This window comes from Falco naumanni, chromosome 9, assembly GCF_017639655.2.
Source record: "Falco naumanni isolate bFalNau1 chromosome 9, bFalNau1.pat, whole genome shotgun sequence".
Taxonomy (NCBI): domain Eukaryota; kingdom Metazoa; phylum Chordata; class Aves; order Falconiformes; family Falconidae; genus Falco; species Falco naumanni.
In genome coordinates this window covers 40,354,545-40,377,021 of record NC_054062.1, presented here as the reverse complement: position 1 = coordinate 40,377,021, position 22,477 = coordinate 40,354,545, and the positions used below count along the sequence as shown (strand labels likewise).

General features: G+C 38.2%; 1 protein-coding gene and 1 long non-coding RNA gene across 17 annotated transcripts in view; one reads left to right on the top strand and one right to left on the bottom strand.

Moving 5' to 3' along the window:
- Positions 1-17,180, top strand: part of LOC121094048 — a 66,622-nt gene extending 49,442 nt beyond the window's left edge. For 2 of the 4 annotated variants that reach the window (XR_005829727.1, XR_005829724.1), the window contains one exon: positions 7,099-8,433. This is a non-coding gene — a long non-coding RNA (uncharacterized LOC121094048). Of the gene's footprint in view, positions 1-7,098; positions 8,434-15,885 lie in introns of those variants that run through there. The other 2 variants (XR_005829726.1, XR_005829725.1) reach the window with 2 other exon arrangements.
- The window catches only part of LDB3 (LIM domain binding 3), a 127,303-nt gene that overhangs the window by 38,889 nt on the left and 65,937 nt on the right, over positions 1-22,477 (bottom strand). For 10 of the 13 annotated variants that reach the window (XM_040607175.1, XM_040607169.1, XM_040607178.1 and 7 more), the window contains exons 6-7: positions 10,408-10,577; positions 9,394-9,430 (exon numbers count right to left, since the gene is read on the bottom strand). In XM_040607175.1, coding sequence (XP_040463109.1) covers positions 9,394-9,430; positions 10,408-10,577 — 207 coding nt within the window. Of the gene's footprint in view, positions 1-4,480; positions 5,432-9,393; positions 9,431-10,407; positions 10,578-17,187; positions 17,392-20,832; positions 20,856-22,477 lie in introns of those variants that run through there. The other 3 variants (XM_040607182.1, XM_040607179.1, XM_040607181.1) reach the window with 3 other exon arrangements.

The following is a 22,477-nucleotide window of genomic DNA, read 5'->3' as shown; positions in this document are numbered from 1 at the left end:
GAAAGGAAGTGGTCAGAGAGAAAGGTAGCATTGTGCACTGGTATCTTGGTTAGCCATCTACGTCAGTAGAAGGATGCATATGAGAATCTTAAAGGTTGCACAGTAGGAAAGAAAGCAATGTTAATTTCTGCCCATGCAAAAGTTTAGTGGAGAGGAACATGCAAAAGACTGAGATGGTAAAGACGAGATGTTAAAAATAGGTTGGTACACACTCCACGCTCCCCAAAACTGATCCTTGAGCTTCAACAAGCTCTGTTAGCTTATGCATTACTTTCTCTATGATCTGTTCTGATAAAAGCTTCAATGGTATTTGCTGATTTAATCCAGAGGCCTCACTCCTTCAATTTTATGTGAGTACATTCAAGTGCATACACCATCCCTTACAGTCACAATCTTTGATCAAGTGGTTCTACAGAGAACTGGCTTGCGAACAAATGATTTATGATCTCTCAATTAATTTTCCCCATAGAACTTCCAGGGCTATTTGGGGGAAGAAACACATTATATTTGATCGATTTTCCCTTCTTATTTTACTCAGAATTCCATAGAGACTATTGAGTTAGTTCACTATTCCTAAGGTATTTTTCACTCTTTAGTTGCTAAAAGGTAAGTGGAGATCAAATAGAATATATTAAACTGATATGCTTATTATTCTTTATTGCAGTTATGTTCCTTAAATGAGAAAGCTACCTATAGAAGTCTGCTTTATTTCATGGGCTGTTGTAGAAAAATAAGGTGTATATTTCAAAATTATTTTGGTAATCTGATTAGCGTATAGATAGGAAGTTTTTGACAATTGGGCAGGTCAGCAATGCTAATCATTGGAACTTCTGGCAAACAAAGGAAGGGGATCAAGATTCCTTAGCTTGTCTTGGTGGCATCAGACAGCTTTGATAAGCAGCAGTAGAACAAAGAATGTATTGTGCTTGAGAGCAAATTTTAGTCAATCTATTTTTGTGCATATTGCAGACCATACCAAAATTCTAGCTTTTTAACTTTGCAAACTGAAATCTGTGCAAGTATCCATGTATTTTCTGGTATGTGTAATGATAGTTGCAGTCACTGAAACTCAAGGTAGACACTGCTAAAAAAGCCACAAAATCAGTTTAGTCCCCGTGGGAACCTGAATGCACAAGTGAAAGACTGGTGTCACCTCTTCTGCCCTGAAGAAGACTTCAACAGCTCTGTGATACGCAAGAGTTGGGACTTTTCAAAAGTGATAAAGTAGTCCCTAAAAGAAGTGTTCCTTGCTGCTGAATATATACTCCACACAGTTGTGCATAATGAGAGAGAAACCACAATGAAGAGAAAGCGACCTCTGAATTTATTACATAGGAAAAACATACTCTCCTTCCCATGCGGGCAGACGTGAAAAGAGGGAGGCGAGGGAAGGAGCCACAGAACCTTTCTCCTTTTTTAATTTTGTCATGCATGGAAGGAAGAGAGGTCAAGTTCTCATGCCTGCTGTTCTGAAGTCACACTCTAGCCATGTCCCATCAGCATGCACCGCATGCAGTCAGTATCCCTGCTGCAAACTAAGCACCATAGGAGGTGAGGAGGAGACCATTTGAGTAGAAGGCAAGGCAGCACTATTCAGGAAACAGGTTAGTTCAGAACAAACGGTCTTATATCACAGCAGAAAATGAGCATTTCCCTGTGTCATAACCAGACAAGCAGATTTACCTGGAAGGCGTTTTGGTTTTGATTTCCTACTGGCATCAGCTTTGCTGTATCTTCATTAAATGCTTATAACACTATCCTTTACTGGCAATGTTGGGAAGGGCAGGGGGTTAATACCACTATCCACATCCTGCATTTTACTTTATTTTTGGCATGGAGGCTATTTGCCAGACAGTATTGTCACCAACCATTGTCTTCTGCTCAGCAGAACAGTCATGGTTCAAAATATATTCAGCGTGGGACAGTTACACCTGCCTATCATCAGCACTATTTGAAAGAATTACATGACTCACTGAGTCTTCAATCAGGAACCTATGTTAAACCCCCTGTCTTTAACTGAGACAAATTTTCCCAGGCAAAACAGCAAACTTCTGCAAATGGCCAAGAAACACTGCAAGATGGGGTTGGTCAATCAGAACCGACATACAGTGAGATAAGCCTGGACATATTAAAAATAGGGCATAACCAGGCCGGACTTGAGCTTTTGCCACAACAAAGCTAGTGGTTTCTTAAAGCTGTTAATGATTTCTTATCTGGCCTAAGTCTGTTAGTCTCGAGCAATGAGATATAGTGTAATGACAAATCCAGTCCAGTTTCTCCACCTTACAGAAAAGGTCTGCCTGCCGCTCAGGACAGAAAAACAAGGCCTGCTAATAGTTATTCAAAGAAAGTTCTGCAACATTCATTTTCTGGGCTTGAAGATCACCATGACAGCATAAAGGCAGATTTTTGAGGAGTAAGAGTTAAGGAATTACTAATTTACATATAAAGAAGAAACTCAATAGAAAAATTTGACTGACGGTTTAACTAACAAAGTCCATCACTTGGGAGATTTTTTGAAAGGTTCAGGACTAAGCATTGGGAATAAGCTGTAGTAAACAATCTAGCCTTAGGGATTAACAACAGCACCTTTACAAAAGGTCTTTGTCATTGCAAAAGTTCCGGAAGTTATCAACTATTGAAGATTTTTTTCTTTTTTTTTTTCCTGTAATTACAGAAATAATTGAAATTCTACAAGCTTGGAGAGTATTTAAATTCCATTTTGTATCCTCCAGGAAAAAAGGATTACAACTATTTCTCTATTTGGTTACATGGTTTATATGCACTGAATTTTTATCATTAACTAAATCCACTGAAGCAGAGCTAAGAAGAAGGGGTTCCTTAATTACATCTACATTAATTTCATATCTGATCAAACTATGCTTTTCTGATTATTAAAAAATACCTTTAAAAATACCTTTAAGTGTAAACATTGAGACATAATCTAGACATTTTCTTTTCCATTATAGTACATGCACTAGGACTATTTGAAACAAACAGTATCTGTGTTATGTTCATAAAACATTAAGGAAACACAATTCCTATTTAAGTGAAAATATTGTATTATTACTTCTTCAGAAAACCATTTAATTTAGTTGAAAATTAGAACGGGAAGATTTTTTACTTAGGTACATTTGATGTTTATGAGAAAAAGTTAATTGCCTATTGATATTTTAAATTCTATCAAAATTTCCCATAGGTAAACAAAATCACCCGCTCTGAACCAAAGTTTGATCTTAGCAACATTCAGGAAAAGTTAAAATGTTGCTCTTATTTCATGCGGTTACGTTGATTTTCCACAGGCACTAATTAGAAGGTGCGATCAGAATCTGTTTGTGTTCCCATAAGGAAAATATAAACGAATGTTGTGTATATTAAATGGCATGTTTACTGCATCGCTATGGTACTTATCTAAGAAAAGTGAAATGCATTTTAAAAGGCACTAGCGCTCATGTACTCTTAAATAATACTCAAAAATTACTACTTTTTTAAAAGTATGATAGCTAGGTTATTTTTCCTTTAAACACTCCAGTATGTGGTTGGTTCATGTAAAACAATGGCAGCTTTTTTCTATAACACAGAAGAAGAATGGGAGTTTGAATGAACTTTGTTCTTATATGGATTGCTGATACAAAGCCGAGATGTTTGGAAGCAGCAAAAAGTTTAAAGAGTTTCAAGCTATTCTCATGCGCTAATCTCTGATCAGAATTACTGCTACCAGATAGAGGTACCTAATTTGCAGTTTATAGAAGTTAATGAGAAAAAAAAATATTGAGGGCTGTAAGCAGGGCTGCCATAGAGTCAACCTTCCATTGCAGAGACCAGTGTTTTATCAGCAGAAATTTTTGCTTCAGCCAGTACTACGGACTCCTAATGCAGGTTGTTGAGGGCTAATGTCAACTGTTTCTATGGAAACCCCAAACAGTTCCATTTAGTTGCGTTTTTTGTTTCATTTAATGATCAGACCATAAACTGGAAAGGGAAGGAACATTGCTCTTGTACTTCAAACGGAAAACAGAAATACTTGGCAGCTACAAAGGTTTGCTACATCTCGACTGACAGCTTAAAAGCAAAGCATAGTTCTAATGTCGAAACAAAATTATCCCATTCTAAGCACCAGCAATGTCTCAGTGCCTGTGCCATGGGCACAATTACTAATTATTGCCAGAGAATGCATATTATTCAAATGGAAGTGCTAAATGGTATTATTAATAGGTTGTCATCTAACATCTATTAATTATGCTTTGCTATCATTCACACCTAATACAATAGTTGTTAATTTCTGTTGTTCTTTCAACTGCTTTGTCAGGTCTATTCTAGTTCAGATAACTTCAAGGTCAGCAATAATTATAGGTAATAGGGGAAAGCTTTTTGACCAAATTTTCTGTTGTGGAAAGAGAAGTTCTACTTCTTTCAGTCAGTTGAAGCAGTTACTGTTTTGAAACAGAATAAAGTACTCTGTAAAACAGGCACATAATTATTTTAGTTTTAAAGTCTTTTATTTCAGATAAAGCATGCTGCTATATACAGAAAAAAATGTGGGTCGAAGCAAAAGCAATACAGAATGGGCAACATATTCCTTAAAACTTACAAGATACTTTTAAAAACTTCAGTGCACCAGTAGTACTATATATTCTTCTCACTCCTAAATCTCCTACAGCAAAATGTAATTTCCTCACAGATCCTGAGCAACCACAGCTATCTCTAGCTTTCATACAATGATAAATTCAGGTTTCCAACAGAAAACTTACAGCACTGTTTTCAGCAAATGACTGCTACCAGTATAACATACTGAAGAAATACAACTTCACATTGCTAATACCTTATTTCAAGCGGCATCATTCGACTATGCAAACTAAGTATGTTGTACATTTAGCAAAGTCTAGGCCAGGCTCAGGCAGTTTTCCTTTTCATCTTTCTTTCTCCTACTTAATTATCTTTACAGCAGTAAAACTCAGTAAAAGTATCATTCCTCTTCCTTCTAAGGAAATACTGTCAATAACTTCCCTCTCATTTTCTCCTAGAATTAAAGTCAAGAAAGCAGAATAATGCTGTTTTCCCGTATACTGCAGTTACATTTGATATAGTAAAGGACAAAAGCTAATCTACTTGATAATGAAGAACAAGAACCGGGTTGTATCATCATTTTTACTTTTGGTGAGAGTGAATGGATAAAAGGCTAACAACAGAGATCTACAGAAGACAGGCACTTGGAGAAAGGCCCTAGAACTAAGCCTTTCCTGTGCGTGACACACTTAGGCTCTAGCTCAGGACAGCAGTTAGTTTTTTACTGTACTTCTCTGTCTTATGTATTTGCCTGCTAAATGTGGGCTTTTAACTTTTAACATTAAGGATTTGCGCTGATAGGCCGTGATGCCAGTTGCGCAATTTGGCAAAGCGTGGGCTGTTACGTTCCGTTTCAAACCTTTCCCTGTGGCATGAAGAAAGAGAAAGAGAGAGAGAGAAAGACAGAGACAGACAGAGAGACACACAGAGAGAAGAAAGAAAGGAGGGAGAAAGAAAGGGGTTAGGGACCATGGCTACTACTCCCCTGCCTTATAACTAGGGCAACAGCAATTTATTTGGATTTCTTCCTCAGCTTTTAAATCAGTGCAAAGAAGGCTCGGTGATCCCTTTGGACAAATGTCTGAAAGGTTTTGCAGTTGTTCATTTCTGAGAAGTAACTTGATGTAACTTCATATTCTTTGACTTGTGCTTGGTATTACAGGGCTGCTTTTGCTAGAAATGCAATTTCATCCCATTGTTTTCCTGCCAGCAGATTCTCTTGGCTTTTCCCTCCCTCACCCCCAGCTGAGCAGTCAGTGAAAGTTAGCTCCATACAAGAGCAAAATTAATGCAAATATTTTCCATTCAGTAATACCTAGGTCAGCCTGTATATATATCCTGCTGTCCTTCTTGTAAAAACAATCAGCCACAGTTTCAGCAGTGCTTCTCTATAGCTTTTCTCCGCATAAGTGAGTGTAACTGTTGACATTTGCATAAATATTTCTGGTCATTTGTGTCAAAAAGCAGTATGTCATGGGATTTTCAAAGCACAGTCCCACAAAGTATCGGCCACCTCCTGCCAACGCCCCTAGGTACCTCTGACAGCAGAATGGGGCACTTGAGCAAGTTGTAAGCAATGTTTAGTGCCTCTCAGCATGTAATCTTTTCAAGATGTTCTACAGTTTAAACTCAGGTTTTGTAAATAAAGAGGGGAAGGAGGAGCATGTGGGATGAGAACAGAGTCAAGAAGAAGTATATCAAACAGAATGGAAAATAAAATGTTATTTGCAAAATGTATTTTGATTCATTGCAGACAAGGTCATTTCCCCCTCGTTTACACCCAAAATGCAAGGCAACTGTGTTAATGCAGCGGAACTTGAGAGTGAAACCAGCCAAACAGAAATGAACAAACCGGGCTGGTTTTACTCCTCAGGCTGAAGAAAGCACAAAACAATTAACAGAGTAAATGCCAACAAATTTGCTGATATTTCTAAGTCTTCTGTTTCTAATAACACAGTGTCATGCAAGTAACACTCCTAAAGGAGTCTTGACTTACCAAACTGTCTTTCATGCTTTTAAGTAATTAAAAGATATAAAGTATTCCTAGCTGAAATGCTGAAACTTTATGATGGCATTTTTTCAAGTTACATTGGAGCATACCAGCTCATACAGTAGACCCATACAGTGGGTCTTACCGGAAATTTAAGAATTCCCTTATTGCTTTGAAGAGATACCCATCCGTTCAAGGAAAAGGTATTCAGAAACCTCTGGCTTGAAATGGATACGACCTTTCTGGAAAATATTCTGTAACAATCATCACAACAGCAACGGAAAGTTTTCACAGCAAGTTGTAAGATTATGTGTGCCTTCAAAATAGCAGTAGCACGAGCAAAGGACAGTCATGCAATGCACTCATTAACTGAACGGAATATTCTGCCACCTGAAAATTCCCCAGCTTCATGGGTTCTGTTCAGTGCATACATCATGAAGTTAGAAGCAGCAATCTAGAAGTGACTATTTTTATGTGAAACGGTGCTGCCAAAAATAAGGTACGTGTGTTTATTTTTTTTATTATTATTTTTCTCCCCCAAGCATTTGGAAGAAACCTGATCACCATTTCATGCAGTCCTTGCTGACTACACTGAAGAGCTGACACAGAGACAAGAGAAAGCACCAGAGAGAGATTGCTCACAGCATGCCCCAAGACCAAAGTTCCCCACACTGTGAAATCTCTAGCAATGTAAGTTTTGGAACATGAAGGATTTTTCCACAATGCCAGGACAGCATGGGATTAATGCAACACTGAATCTGGCAAGACTCAGGTTCCACAGTTCCATGGAAACCTTTTGCTTTCAGGAGCCTTTTCTTTTCAGGAAGCCTTCCAGTTGATCCCAAACTGTGGGCGTGGAGAAAGCTGTGGTTGTACAGGCTGTCTGGGGTAGATACTCAAAAGGAGTTGCTACTCCATTACTGGGCTGGAAGAATGGAGTTAAAATATGGATCCTGTGCATTTTACAAAATCAAAAGTAGCAGGGGCCTTGCCAAAAGATTAAACAGACGGAGTCCGATAGGCCTAAAAGAGTAGTATATGATGGAGGCATGCATAAGCAGGGCTGTTGCTACCAGATCTGCCGTGGTGTACATGCAATGTCCGAGGTAGGTACCAAGCCACCGAGATGGAGCAAGCATAACCAGTTAAGTAGGAAGGAGACTCCGTTCCTTGCACCAGAGCTCGTGCCAATCGCACTGTACCCATATAACTACCTAGCATATATTTCCTTCTGCCTCTACTAGCAATGAACGCCCTTAAACCTCTTTAGGTAATACAACTGGGCCTAAGTATACTCGTAACCGTAACTGTCCTTGTGCAGAAAAAAAAGGGTAAAACGGTGATACCTCAAAACTGCAGAAAATGCACAAAGCACCGTGGATATAGTCATATACTGTAAGTTACACTGAATAGAACATGCAATTTACACATGCTGCTGTGTTACTAAATAATTATTTTCAACATATCTGATACCATGTTACGTTTCCAATATCTAGTATTTTCCAAAGCCACAGATTACAGCTGGAAAGATTAGTTCTTTAAAACAACATATTACTCTTAGATGTATGTGGGGGACTGTTAAGTTCAGCACAATGCTTTAAATCCCATCATAATAAGGATTTGGATGTGTGCCTATTACATCCAAACAGATAATGCACAATACATTTAATAAGAATTAGGCTTGCACATTTGAAGGAAGAAATAAATCCCTGCGGGATGTAATGTCAGGCCTGATGTTCAGGCACCTAGCCATGAACTTCAGTGAACTGCAAGGGAAGGTTTATAGCGAACATAAACTGAAAGTATACTTGTATTTTCACAGGGAAAATGACAGACATCTTTCTCACTGATTCAACATTTGTGACTTGCACCGTGATGAAAAAGCTCAGAACCTTTATAGAAGCCACATGGCAGTAAAAAAAGAAAAAGAAAAAGATAAAGAAAAAGAAAAAGAAAAAAAGAAAAAGAAAAAGATAAAGAAAAAGAAAAAGAAAAAAAGAAAAAGAAAAGTTGACTGAATATCAAACACATCACAAACCCACCCAGCGGCTTAGAGTAGCTAACATGATATAGGGATTTGAAGTATGCAAACAGAAAATCAGGCTTGCATGCAGGATGCGCTGCTTCAGCTGCAGGTTTTACAGCTCAGCATAAGAATCTCTACTAAATCTATTTCCTGGCTATGCAGGACAACAGAAGATGATAATAAATCTTTAATTCCTTATTACATCTCTGAACATAGCCACTTATTCAGTGTTTTTGGTAGATCGCATGAAACAAATACATCTACCCACTAGCAAAAGCAGTCCTGTGCTTCCATATTCTACAACTTTGGGTTGTATTTATTCCAAACAAAACATAACCAAATGATTACGGATATGGATGGAAACAACTCCTTTACTGCATCATTTCAGGCGAGTCAAATGTCAATCATAGGGTCATCCAAATAAATTGCTCACAAATTTCAGTGCTATCACAACATGATATATTTTCATCCAGTTACACAATTGAGTAGTTACACGGGGCTTGGTCTTAGGAACTCATTGCATTCACACACTCAGTGAAGTACACGAGAGTTGCATGTGCAGAGTGCTTTCAGATTTGAACACACACTTCAGGAATTTTGCACTGTCTTTCCTAAAAACATGCTCATTTGTTATCCTTTTCATTCAAATGCCTCTCACTGATAGCATTTTAATTTTAGTGATTTAAAAGTAAATGCATTAGAATATTTTAAGACAAAAATATAACAATGTATGTTCATGTTAATGCTGTTTTAAAACATTATTTGGTTATCAGTAAGGAGAAAGCCAGATTTTTCACAGGGAGTTGCCTACCTTGACCTCCTCAGGGCTTCTTCATCTGGATCTTGCACTGCAGACAAAAAAAAACGTTTCAGTTAAAAAAGAAATAAAGAAAGAAATTGGCTTTATGATGAAATTATAAGTTCTTCAGAAACGTATCAAAAGCCTATCTAAAGGTGAATTCACGCTGACTTTGCAACAGTAGGTTTTGTAAGAACAGCATGAAGAGGAGCAGTTCCCTAAGGTTAGAAAGAAGGATGCTAGTAGGAAAGTAGCTATTACAAGTACTTTCTTGTTCATTTTTTAGCAATGTTTCACAGCTGTGATTCTGCAGAGAGGGCCTGCTGTTTCATAGGAAAGCATAAGAGGCAGCAGCAGATTCATATGAGAAGGAAATACTAAGTATTTCCCCCTGATGTGGGTAGGTCCCTGAACTTCCCTCTCTCTAGATCAGAAACAAGCTCTGAAGTTAGCACCAGGTGGTCAGAAAAACATTTTCACAGGCAATGAGCAACAAAGTTCAAGCTCCCATGACATTCCTGGCAGATCTAGGTTTAGATAACGGAGCTCACAGAACCATAGGTTCAACACAGGTCATGATCTGTGTTTTTTTTTTAATCTCTGGAAGTCACTTCCACAAAAGACTGTTACAAGAGACGTAAGTTGTTTATCTTTTTTTCTAATGAATGGACAGCTTTGTACGTCTAGGCTGCTGGAAAATTAAAGATTACACTGTAAGATTTCATTTGTAAGGAAGAAGAACTATGGGCCCCAAGTGCTCTTTTACTGAATAGTCTGTTATACTTTTCTGGTGAGACCCCTGGCAGATCAAAGAATTTCCTTCATAAAGCACAAGGTGAGAGTGAACACTTTGATTTTCTAGTTCCCTCAGGTTACATCCAGGGTTCTCCAACCTTAGCCCTCGCCGACCGTGACTGCAAGCTGGACATGAGTCTTCCTCAAGTATCAGTTGCTAATACTGGGGTAAAAAAATAAAGGCATGAATCTAAAACCAGGATGAGGGGGATGCTTTGTTATTTGACTTACTGTACTCCGTTCCAGTCATCTGGGCAAGGATGCGGAAAGACTTAGACTGCAGATTGGCAGAACGGCGGCTCCAGTCTTCAGTTTCATCTTCAGGCTTGTTCTGAGTTTTAAGCACAGCCTGATACACCGGAGAGGCACTGTCTACGTGAGTGTCTTTAATAGGAAGGGTACTGCAATTCAGAAAGTGAAACGCTGTGAAACAGCACATGGTAACTTTCATCCCAACCTCTCTGGTCTTAGTTTCTCATCCAGAATAACAGCAGTCCAGAACACAACTTTGAAAATACCACTTTTTTTAAAAAATACACAGGTCAATTTTATGTGAATTAAGAATGTTATGGCCCATTCTATCTATGAAATGGTCTGTTATCATTCAAATCTACATATTCAAAACAGTGTGAAAATGCTTGGAAATGTCTCTTCACGATTTCTCAGCCAATGCAGCCACAAGCTTATGGTGATTAGAATAATGCTTGGTGATAAAGGAGAGTATGCCAGGAAAAAAACATGTATTTCTCTGAGCATTCTTGTCTTTTTTCTTACAAAAACAGCTTCATGTTGATACTGCTTTATGTTCTATCTTGCTACAGTTTTGGGCCACTATTTTAAGGTTGCAATTAGAAATAAAAACCATGTTTCATTATAAAAATGATGTGATAGGCTTTTGTAGCTTTTTGTAGAGATGATTATTCTTTGCCAAACTCTGAATCAAACTTTCAGCTGCTGTAACTCTGGATTCATTGTCTACTAAACACGTGAAGCATTAGAAGTCTTGTACTCGCATACGTATATTGTAGCTGAAATCTTTAACAGCAGAATATATCTCAAAGTCTTATGACATCTCTAATCACCTTGAAAAGTGATATATCCTGGAAAAAAACTTCCAATTTTGCACACCTGAAGTCAAATCTATGAAGCTCTGTAGCACAAGTGAAGTAACCTCTCTCTGATTCTCCGATTTACGATCCAAGCTAGAAACAGACTTAGTAACTTGATAGTTCTCCTGCCCCTGTGAAAATAACTTCTGCATAGCATACAGTTAAAATTAAATATTAACAGAGCTGCAGAAATATACACTGAGGGGATGATGTGTGCTTGGAGCAACTTGGCTCCATGACTTCTCTAAATACAAGCTCTATTTTTGAAGCAAGTGATTTATTATAACAGCTTTAACATGCTATTCCATATAGAGCTTTGCAAGCAGCATGCTCAGCTTAATGAAAATTGAGAAATGGCTCTGTTAAAAGTTAAGGGCCATCCGGTCCAACTAAGTCCTTTCTATAAAGTTCCAGAAGCAGTCACCTGGTGTAAAAGTTGCTTCCCTGGTTCAGGCTCAAAGTTAGTGTTTTCCAAGATGCCATTGTGCAGAGAAAATCTGCAGAGAAGGTGGGTTTGTGATTTGAGAGCCTGAGAGGAATCGTGAAAAAGTGAAGCAGCACGTCTGATACCCTACATGCAGCAGTAACATACGGTGTAATAAAAAATATTACCCATATATCAGTATTTTCCAACTGACACACTCATCTCCAGCACTCTGTAATACACTGTTTTAACGGCTTTGCATCTAACAATAGCATAGAATGTGTTCTTCAAGTAAGACTGGAAGGTGCTCAGAAACATGATGTGTGCTAATTATATATGCTATGGACCCCAAAATGCCCCACCTCTTTAGGTTGGTCTTTTTTTTTAATTAGAGGAGTATTTATATTCCTTGTAACTCCCAGTATATGCAAACTTCTCACTTTCTTGAGGACCCAGCAGGGTACAAAACCCAGTTATTTTTCTTTCATATGTTTCAGAATAATCACCTACGTGATGGAGCATAGCTTAGAAAAAAACTCGACTCTTCAGTTTAAATCCTGCCACAAAACATAAAAGTTATGTTAAAAAGTCTCTCAGCACAGAAGATACCTGTAGGAGGCAGCAGCATTTTCCAGCTCCTTTTTTTAGCTCGTGTTCCCTGGATAACTGTCTCTACAATATCTAAACACTAACAGGTATGAAAGGTGTAATGTGGACTTGTTTATTCTGGGAAGGGTGTGCCATCAGCGGCTTCCACTCGTATTGTGCTGATGTGCACCAGTGAACAAATAGTGCCCATATTCTTCCACAGACGGAAGACGGGAGAAAGAAGTCTTCCTCTTCTGGCCCTTCATACACGGCTGGCGGGCTTGCTGAGGCAGGGAAGCACCGCAGCGAGTTCTGCTTTCTCCTGACTTCATGCAGAAATAGTCTTCATAAGGAGAAGGGATACTCCGTAACACCCAGTCTTACTGTTCTGCTGCCACCCCTCGCTCCTGGCTACGCTGAAAAGCCCTGGCACTCTGAAGGGTCCAGTTAAAGTTCCCCGAGGTGACCCAGGTTTCAAGTCCCCTTGGTACTGGCTAAGCACCCAGCACCTTGCCCTGCACTACCGCCGCAGGTGACTGCCGGATTTTGGCCAACTGTTTAATTTATATCCCCAGACTTACTTTTTAATTCTGCCAAAGCTTAAAAAACTGCTGTACGCGATAGCAAATTTCACAGCTGCAGACTGCTGTAGAGTGGATAATAAACCACTGGATAGGTAGTACTGCTGAGTTCAACCACGGACTGCTCTAGCAACAGCGGTGTGCAGGTCAGGGACAGTTCAAATTCCTTTGGTTTAATCCTCAAGCTGACATGCTTTGTTCTTACACTATGACAAATCTACAAAAACGCAGTATAAAAGTCTTACGTATAGATATGCCATTAGCTCAAAGGTAGTTAAAAAACACTAGAGGCTGGACCACAAATTTCACAGTAGCAATGTGTGGCATTAATATGACATATTAATATCCTCATTGTAGATGATTAAGGCAGGAAATGGAGCTCGGAGAATTAACCTTCCCTAGCAGAGTGAAACACGCTCATGTAAATTGAACAAAATTAATGCAACATACTGGAATATTTCCAGCTCTGTCTTTAATGCAACAGGGCTTTTTCTTTTTAAAAAAACGTAATTATATTGTGGATGAGTAACTAGGACATATAAGCCACTCAGTATGGAAGTGTAAAATAGAGCGTATTGCTGATTATGAGCATTTCATAAACCTAAATGTGACAGTTGATTCTTACAGACAGCCTAAAGATGCACATAACCATGTTAATGGTTGTGTTATACCTCTTCTTAATTTAATTTTTTTCCATCTGGGTGTGTATGTGTAGAAATATCATGCATCTTTAAGCATATTACTTTAAACTAATGTTACTGTAAAAAAATTTCTTCCCGAATGGGTTAGACCTTTTGAGGGTTTTTCATATTATAGCCTAAGGTATTCTAGTAGGATTCAGTAAAAGACTGTCCTCCTTTTTCACATCATCATACAAGTCACACATTATTAAGATTAAGTTAAGCTTTAAAGACAGTCAGACCTCTTTGAATAAGTAGCAATGTGATTTTTTTTTTCTTGGAGTTCATTATAAACTACGGTTTACCACGTGAATCACTGCCTGGAGTCATTATTCAGATTTAATTTAAATAGGTAATAAGTAAAACTTAGGAACACTACAGTGTTCTACCCCTGATGTAGACATACAATGAAATATTGTGACTTTGGGTATTAGACTGATTCCAACTACTATTAAAAAAAAAAAAAAAGCTCTAAGAGGTAAAAAAAACCTCAACCCAGCAAAGAAACAGTTCATGTAGGCTGGTAAATTATCCAGCCAAGTTGACTTATTGTAGAGGATACACGAGGCTAAGTTCGTGCGATCACATTATTGATTCTGCAACTAAAGCTGTTAGATCTTAATCCTGATAAAGTTGTTGGATTTATGTCTACTGACATGACTTGTAAATTTGGCTAGAACTGCATAATGGAATGTAGAAGAGGTTTGATAGAAATGTGCTTGAAATGTACTAACCACATGGGTTTACTGCAACCGACTCTTGGTTCTTGCTATAGCAAAATCAATTAAAACAAAGAAACATCGAGTGAGAAAAGATATAAAGTCAGGACATTCAATTTCTTCTACTTTTAATTCCAGCATGAGGTCTGAATAACTGCAGTATATATAAATAAAAAATGTATATGCTTTTCTTTGTGCTTTCCATGGTGATCCAGTACATGTGGGTTATTTTCTAAGTGACATGAGCCCGATTCTGATCTCACTGACTTAAGTTAAAACATCACTGATTTCAAATGGTCAAACTATGAAAGGAATTCTTATCTTAAGCCTGTCTATTCTTCATCACCGATAAAAGAAGCAGCAAGCAGTGTTTCCACCTATTGTCTGCCAAAAAGAACCGAAGCCCTTTAGATCTACAGTCTGAGTATGCTTACCATCTTACACACACCTTGTGGCTGCGGGGCTTCTCTCTAACATAAAATGGAAAGCCCAAAGAAGAGTAATTAAGTGCCGAGACCAAATTATGGGTAGAGAATTGAGACAACATGAATCAGTAGACAAATTGGTTTGCTTTTATATGACAAACTTCTCATACAAATACTTCTGTATTAAGCATAATCTTATCTCAGACTTGATCAGCCATGCAAACTAAAGAACTTCCTTGGTTTCTACTGCAAATTAAAGTTCAGAATATCACAGAGGTCAAAGCAACACCTTAAGGAAATGAGTTACAGGTTTAATCAAATGAATATCAGTCAATGGGTACGCCATTGTCCTATCTGCACAAACCTTGCCTTTATATCGAGATTAAAAATGCTGTGTTAATTGTAATAGAACAATCTACTGAGAAAACTGCTTAGTCACTAAGTGTTACGAGTTTAAAAAGAAGTTGTTACTAAACAGGCTGTAGCTCACAGCGCAGTAGACGTAGAGAGTCCCTGTACCTGACTGCACGTAGAAATAGAAACACTAGACTCTTCTGGGGCCAGGTGAATGTTAGGCTTGGGACCCACATTCCAGAACGAAGGAAAAGCTTAAGCAGTAGTTTGTATAGTGAATCTTGCAGAAAAACTTTCATTGCAACATTACAGGGGAGAACACAGCCATGAAGTTTTTCTGCAAAGAACAGTGTTCCACTAGAACTGTCTGATGCAAAAGGATTAATGGGCATTATCATCTCATTTCAAAAACACCCATGAGACAGGTGGACTCCATGTTTAAAATGAGAAAGTTAGAACAAAGCTTTTGCTCGTGGTGTTTAACACAACTCTTGCTGCTACTGGTGCAATGGCTCAACAGTCCATGAAAATCAATTTTTAATTTCTTATTTTTTACCTATGTATCCATTCATTCAGCTCTTTCCAGGTTGTATTTGTATACTAATATAACTCATTACCACCTTACGATTTATGATTCAAGCCTCTCTCATTTTTCAGATTGCTTACTTCCCAATTTTACATGTTAAGGCAGATTCCTAAACCCCCTGGAAAGCGTGCTGATCTTCCAGTTCTAGCTGCTCTCTTTGGACTTCTCTCACCCTATCTGGAATTTTCTGGAAAGGGCATTTTCCTCTTCCCACAACACTGTGTGTTTAAATCTCTTCCACAGATGGGAAAAGATGACATTTTCCAGCCCAGCCACCCTGTGATTGGAACTGCATTTGAGAAATTCTTGTAATGTGCAGTTTATAAAATGAAAAGGATCCACATGCTCAGCAGTGAAACTTTATCATCATCTGATCATTTAAATAGGTAACATTTTTAAACATTACTATTTCCATTGTATAATGTTACAGCATTTAGTAGAAAATGCAATATATCATAAAATATCTTGTATAATCTATGCCTATGAAAGATGTGAACCATTATAAAGAACACAGAGATGGAATGAACTTCTTTCATTGTACTTTGCTAATTGGAAATATGAGTCTACTTACACCTGTGGAGATAGACTAAGTCACGGCCAAAACCAGCTAAAGGTATTGTTTGGGATCCATTACTAGGGAGAGTTGCGATGAACAACAGAATAATACTGGTGCAAAAAATTAGTGGGGAAAAAGAAAATAATTAAAAAAAAAAAAAAGAAATGGCCAGTAAAAAGGAGCACAAGCAAATACATTAACCATCTATATTTTGAATAAGCCTGCAGCTAACATTTGGAAAGGAAACTATATTAAGGTGTGTCGCTATTCCTATTATTTTGGTGTCACAAGAAAAGAAGGTAAGTTCTATTTTGGGTAGAAAGATACCCAATAAGGGAGAAACCTGGCTACATTCATTGCACAGGTAATTCAGTTAAGTCATAACAATTGTGGATAAGTTTATCAGGTAAGTGTACCAGAAATGTTCATTGGAAAAGCAGAATTATTAAAGATCAATGGATTTTGCCATAGTCCAAAGGATATGTACAGGACACATGTTCGGTATGTAAACGAGGGATAGGGGTAAATATATTGCACACTACAAGCTGAAGAATAAATCAGTAGCCAGTACTAAATAAATATTTTGCATTCTTTGTGTTATCAATAAAAATTCTACCTTCCCTTTCCTGTTCTTTCTGACTTATGCCTATAATACAGTGGTTATTACAAAGCATGGTCACCATAAAAAAAAAAAAAAAAAAAAAAAAAAAAAGCCATCCAATGTCATATACAGAGCACCAAGTATATTTTTGTGGGGTTTATCAGTTCTAGGAAGAATACCAAAAAAGAAATGCTGCATTTTTAACTACTCATTCTTTTAACTTCGAAAAGATGAAGTGCCTTCAAACACTGCCTAGGATTGATTTGGTTTTTTCCACGTGGAAGATACTCCAGAAAAGAGCCCAGGAAGACCTGCCGTGTCATGCATGTAGCGACTGTTAGATGTATCATGCAGAGAAAGAGCATTCCACACAAGGAAATAACCTTACCTAGCAAATTCTCCACCCTGGGCTTGTGCCTGGCCTGCAATTGCATCCATGATAGCATCTTGGGAATACATGCTGATCGGGGTGTTATACTGGGCGTGAATTATAGTAGCCTTGCCGCCTAGGCCTTTCACCTCAATGGGTTTGTGTGTAGACAGGGCAGAGTCCTTCAAGGCATTGGGGTTGAAACGCTCCGTGAACTCCGTGCTGGGTTATGCAAGAGTGAGGTTCGACAGGGAAGGGGGAGGAAGAAAGGAGAAAGGCGTGACAGTTAAGAGAAAGAGCACCAACAGAGGAGCGTGCATGTCTGTTCATGGCATCTCACCACAAAAGACTCTCATCGGAGGGTAAGCGACAACATAGGTAACAAGTAACAGAAGCTGGCTGCACTAGTGGATGATACTTTTGGATGTGTAACAAGAAAAAAAGGTGAAACAGTTGTTGTTGTATAAGAAAATCATGACAAATCCCTAAGTATTTATGTGACACAGATTACAATTCTATTCTTACATGCATTTATACATGTAAGTGTATACAAACATATGCATGCATATGTATATACGCATGCCTCTGGACGTACATACATACTGCAGAGAATGCCCAGTTTATTCACTGCATTCATTCATTCTTTCAGAAGGCTCTTACAAAGTGCTAGAAAGTGCAGTGGGGTGAACAGACGTCAGGTCCTCTATTATTTAGAAAGTTCCAGTACTTTCTGTCTGGATTATTAATCATAGTGAAATGTAGTATCACACCTTTTAATCTTCATCTCTCTCCTCACTGAGGCTAAATCAATCTTCCCAAAATCTCTGTACAGCCAGCCCTAAGTGTTGCTATAGCATGATAAATGCTCAGCCTCTGATCAAAATATCCTACATTGCAATCGACAGGACAACTGCAGCTGGAAAAGTAGCCGGCATATTTTCCAGTAGCTTTGTTTATGAGCAAGAATTTTTGTTTGAGAAATCGAGCCACGAGTGAGTTAGCTGAAGCTCCCATTGCAACAGAAGGAGTCAGCCGAATGTCAGACTTCAGCTACAGAGCACCTGGCTTCCTTGCAGCACCTAGTTGTACGTCCTGCTAGTCCTAGAGTTAGGACTGAGTATTGCCTGGAGTTTTGGTGAGTAAACTAAGCCTCAGCTGTCAGTCACTGAAGGAGCTGCTCTTCCCTAACCTACAGGAGATCAGATAAATCTCTGGGCTGCTGTTCCTGTCCTACCAGCAGCAGAAAGATGCCAGCAGTATAGATTCCATATGCTTACCAAACGGGCCAAAACTGAGATTCCTGTCCTTTGGGAAGTAACAAATATTTCACAAAGGTTTCATTTTGAACTGAGCTCAAAAGCTGGAAATGGATTTATCTCCCCACCAAAAGAAATTCTAAAAAATGTAATCGCATTTGGTTGGAACGATTTTCCTTTCCACTTTAAAACCATTACACCATAAATTTATCAGCTAATATTAAGTCTTTCACTGAGTTTTTTCATGTGACTAAACAACAGCTTCTCTGGTTGGCAAGGGGAAAATAGTGTGCCTGTTTGCCATGGGCTAGCCCCAGTGGGTGAGCGTTAAAATCAAACCCTCAACCCAGCATGGAGGAAAAGGGAAAATCAAGTAAAGCTGGCAGCCATCTGACTTAATCTTTCAGAGATGATCGAAGATGATGTGCCACCCAGCCAGCAGATTCTGCTATGTTGTCAGCTTTTTGCTTGGTGGGATGCCCTGACTGAAGATGGACAGTAAGAGACAGAGTCACACATCATTCAAAATACTTGAGAGAACATTAACAGCCACATGCTCAAGGAACAGAGACATAAATACGCATGTGCTGCGTTACAGCCACAGCCTGCAGTTACGCACATCCACATTTTAAAGGAGGGAACTGGGAAGCTGCATTATGCATTCAAAAAAGTGAAAATCATCTTTTTACAAAGACATTCTCATGTTTAAAATATCTCTCTGTTAATTATTCATCAGCTACAACAATATTACTATTACAGTGACATCATCTGTTGAAGGGTAATGTGCAGAGACGTGCAGATTGTTATACTCTTTCCAGCATGCACATGCTTTACTTGAACAACGGTATCTCTTTTCTTTGTAATACCCTAAACGATCACACGATAATTACAAACACACAGGTCCTCAAGATCTTGAATTTAGTGTTCTCTTCCCCCCACACTGTTAGAAATATTTAAGAGGTTCTAAACCCAAGATCTGAGAAGACTGTGTGAATGAAAAGACAGAGGTTAAATATGCCACTTTTCAAGTTCAAAGCAATTAGTTTCCACAATCATTTACAAAAATAAAAGCCAGTAATCTTAGAACAGCATAAACTTCCCTAATGGTAGCAGCAGTAGTGATTTGGGCTTTCACTTGTGGTATTTAGATGGTTTCAGTGATGTCTTTCAAGAGCTTTTAGTCACATTACACATACCAAGGCAAAACTTCCACTGAAGTTAACAGAATTCCCATAAAAATAAAAGAAAAGGGTACAGATTTTAAACTACAGAGTTTTTTTTTACAACTCTGGAAGTAAACAGAAGATACTAGTGCTTGTAAGGGATGCTGTGCTCTAGGACTTGGTAGCAGAAGCAAGGTCCTAGAGACAGCTGGATCACCTCTGCAAAATGAATGGGATTTTTCTACTAAGCTGGAACAGGACCAGGAAAAATAAATCCCAAAGCAAGTAAAATTAAAAACACCCCTATAATGTGAATTCCACTTTCTAAGACAATTGTAAAAGAATAATTTTCAATGTAAACTGGCTAGAATTTCATCACTCCAAAGGAGTTATGTCATTTGCATGACATCACATGCACACCTCATTAAAATCAACAGAGAATGCCAGATTAGCGTAAATTATATGCATCAAATATTTCAATTTTATGTATTCTACTACTTCTAACCTTCTCTCATCAGTTTCAATTTCACGTTTAACTAATATAAATATGCTGAATTTAACCCAGTCTCCAGCAATTTCTGGACAACAGTTCAGGGACAGAAAGTGTGAATTTAGAGACAATCCTCTGCCCTTAGAAAACTGAAGATCAAAGCTGAGGACTCTGTGAGCTTTCCTAAATAAAGCGGATTAATCATACTTTCAAAGTTGCTTCTTTTTTTTGGGCAATGTGTTTTTCTAAGGTAAATTACTTTTTAGATTTTTTCCATATCAATATCTCACACCAACCTAAATTTGAATTTTAGTGGATTGGGACTTTGGAAATTAATGCTGAGGCTAAAAACATATCACTAGTAATACACCAGGAAAGGCACAGATAAGACTCCCCAAATCTTGAAGGCATAAAGACTACTTAAAGAGTTAGGAGGAATTAAACCCAGACTATAGAGACAAAACCATTTGAAAGCGTTTACAAGAGCTGAACAAGCTCAGATGCTGGCTGCACTTGCAGCATTAGAACATCACCAAGAAATGCCGAACATATGGTGTGCTGAGAAGGGAGCACCACTGGACACCAGTGGCAGTGCATGACGCTTGCCATACCAATAAGATTTTTTTAAAAAAATAATACTTCCACTTGCAAGCAGACACAGCAGGAACACAGGGGATCATGCTACCCCAGAAAACAAATCTTCACACATACAGCATAACACAAATACTTGGCACTACATAGAATTGATACTAACTTGGCAGCGGTGTTGGTTATGACCTAAAAGAAGAGAAAGAGAACAAACAACATCAAAACCAACCACACAGAAAAAGTCAATAGTTTTTAGAGTGCAAAGGGCAACAGGTATTTACAAAAGCTTACTAAAGGTTTTTTTCAGACCCTCTACAAAAAAAAAACCAGAAGTATGCCTGAGAACACCAATATGATTAAGAAAGGAAAAAATGTAGGGATTATAGTTGATCCACTAGGACTTAGTAGGGTACCATGGCATTTTGGCTGACCCTTGAACATGTTTTTATTGCTGTGCATCCCTGAAAATACTGTTATCAAAGTGTATGGGGGCAGGGAGTGGAGGGAAGAAAAAAGCATCTGCAGAGTATATTCTCCTCTGAAAATAGCAAATGAGTAGTAGAGATTATATTCTTCACTCGGATACTAAATATTCAGGGATGAAGTCTGTTCTCCTCGGGCCACCCTCAAAGCTGGTATTGCAAGATTGATTTTTTGGTCTTTTACATGCTGGAGAACAGCCAAAGAATATATTGGTAGATGTTTTACATCTAAAGCTAAGGAAAATGCCTTTGTACTTAACAAAGTATTGGCCTAAATTGACTGTACCTATGTTATGCCAACAGCGGTGTAGCCAATTAACTTCAGAATAGTCATTTCTAATTTATTCCATACGAAATGAATTAAGTGCATGCATTATGTGGTTTTTTTGGATATCTGTATCAGGATATTTTATTCCATCTGGTATGTACACAGTATGAAAAAACTGTGTGAAAAAATGTTCATGCTACATCCTGCTTCGCTGCATAAACAAGAAGTGACGGAGACTTGCACAGTAATTCCAAAGAAACATAAGGCCTATGATGAGTTTTGTATGATGCGGGCCAAAGCTGGGAATGATGAACAGATAGTGTGCTCAGACTGTAATATTATATTATTTGCTAGTAACTCTTTCTGCTGGTTGCACCTATAGCATTAATAGGCTATGACATTTATTTTAACTTAGTTTTTTCAAAGCTTAGAATACTGGATTTTGCTCTTATGTTCTTGGGTGAAGTAATTCATCACATTTTGCAAAATAAAGAGGAAGAGAGTCCAGGATCAGTTAACAAACATTCCTTCTTCTTTAGCTGCACAGAATGCTGTTGACAGAACTGGGTGCTGAACCTTCCAACTTGTTGCTGTAACGTTTCTGGACCTGGGGTTGATACAAAATACTGGACAGCAATGTTATACTGTTAGAGCGACATTCAAAGTGGATTTGTCTGCCTCTGCTTCTGCCTTGCAGAACCTTTGCTATTACTGCCTCTTTTTACACACAGTTCTTTTGCATTGGCTCATGCAGCTGCCTTTTTCATGACCTAAAACACTGTAATGAGCCAAAGCTGCAGTAAAGGCTTTGCGCTTCTGCATTTCCATGGAAAAAGCAATCACAGATCACCTTCTGCAATTACTGTTCTTCAGACTTTTAGATTCAAGAATATTCTTTTAACTGTATAAACCCTACATTAAGCCAAATATACCAGTCTGTTACAGGAACCAGTACACTGGGCTGTAAGCACATCAGTGATGCTATATCTGTTTTAGGTATGTGCAGGACAGCTGGGTACTCATTTACAATGAAACATAGTATAATAGTATCATTTTCTGAA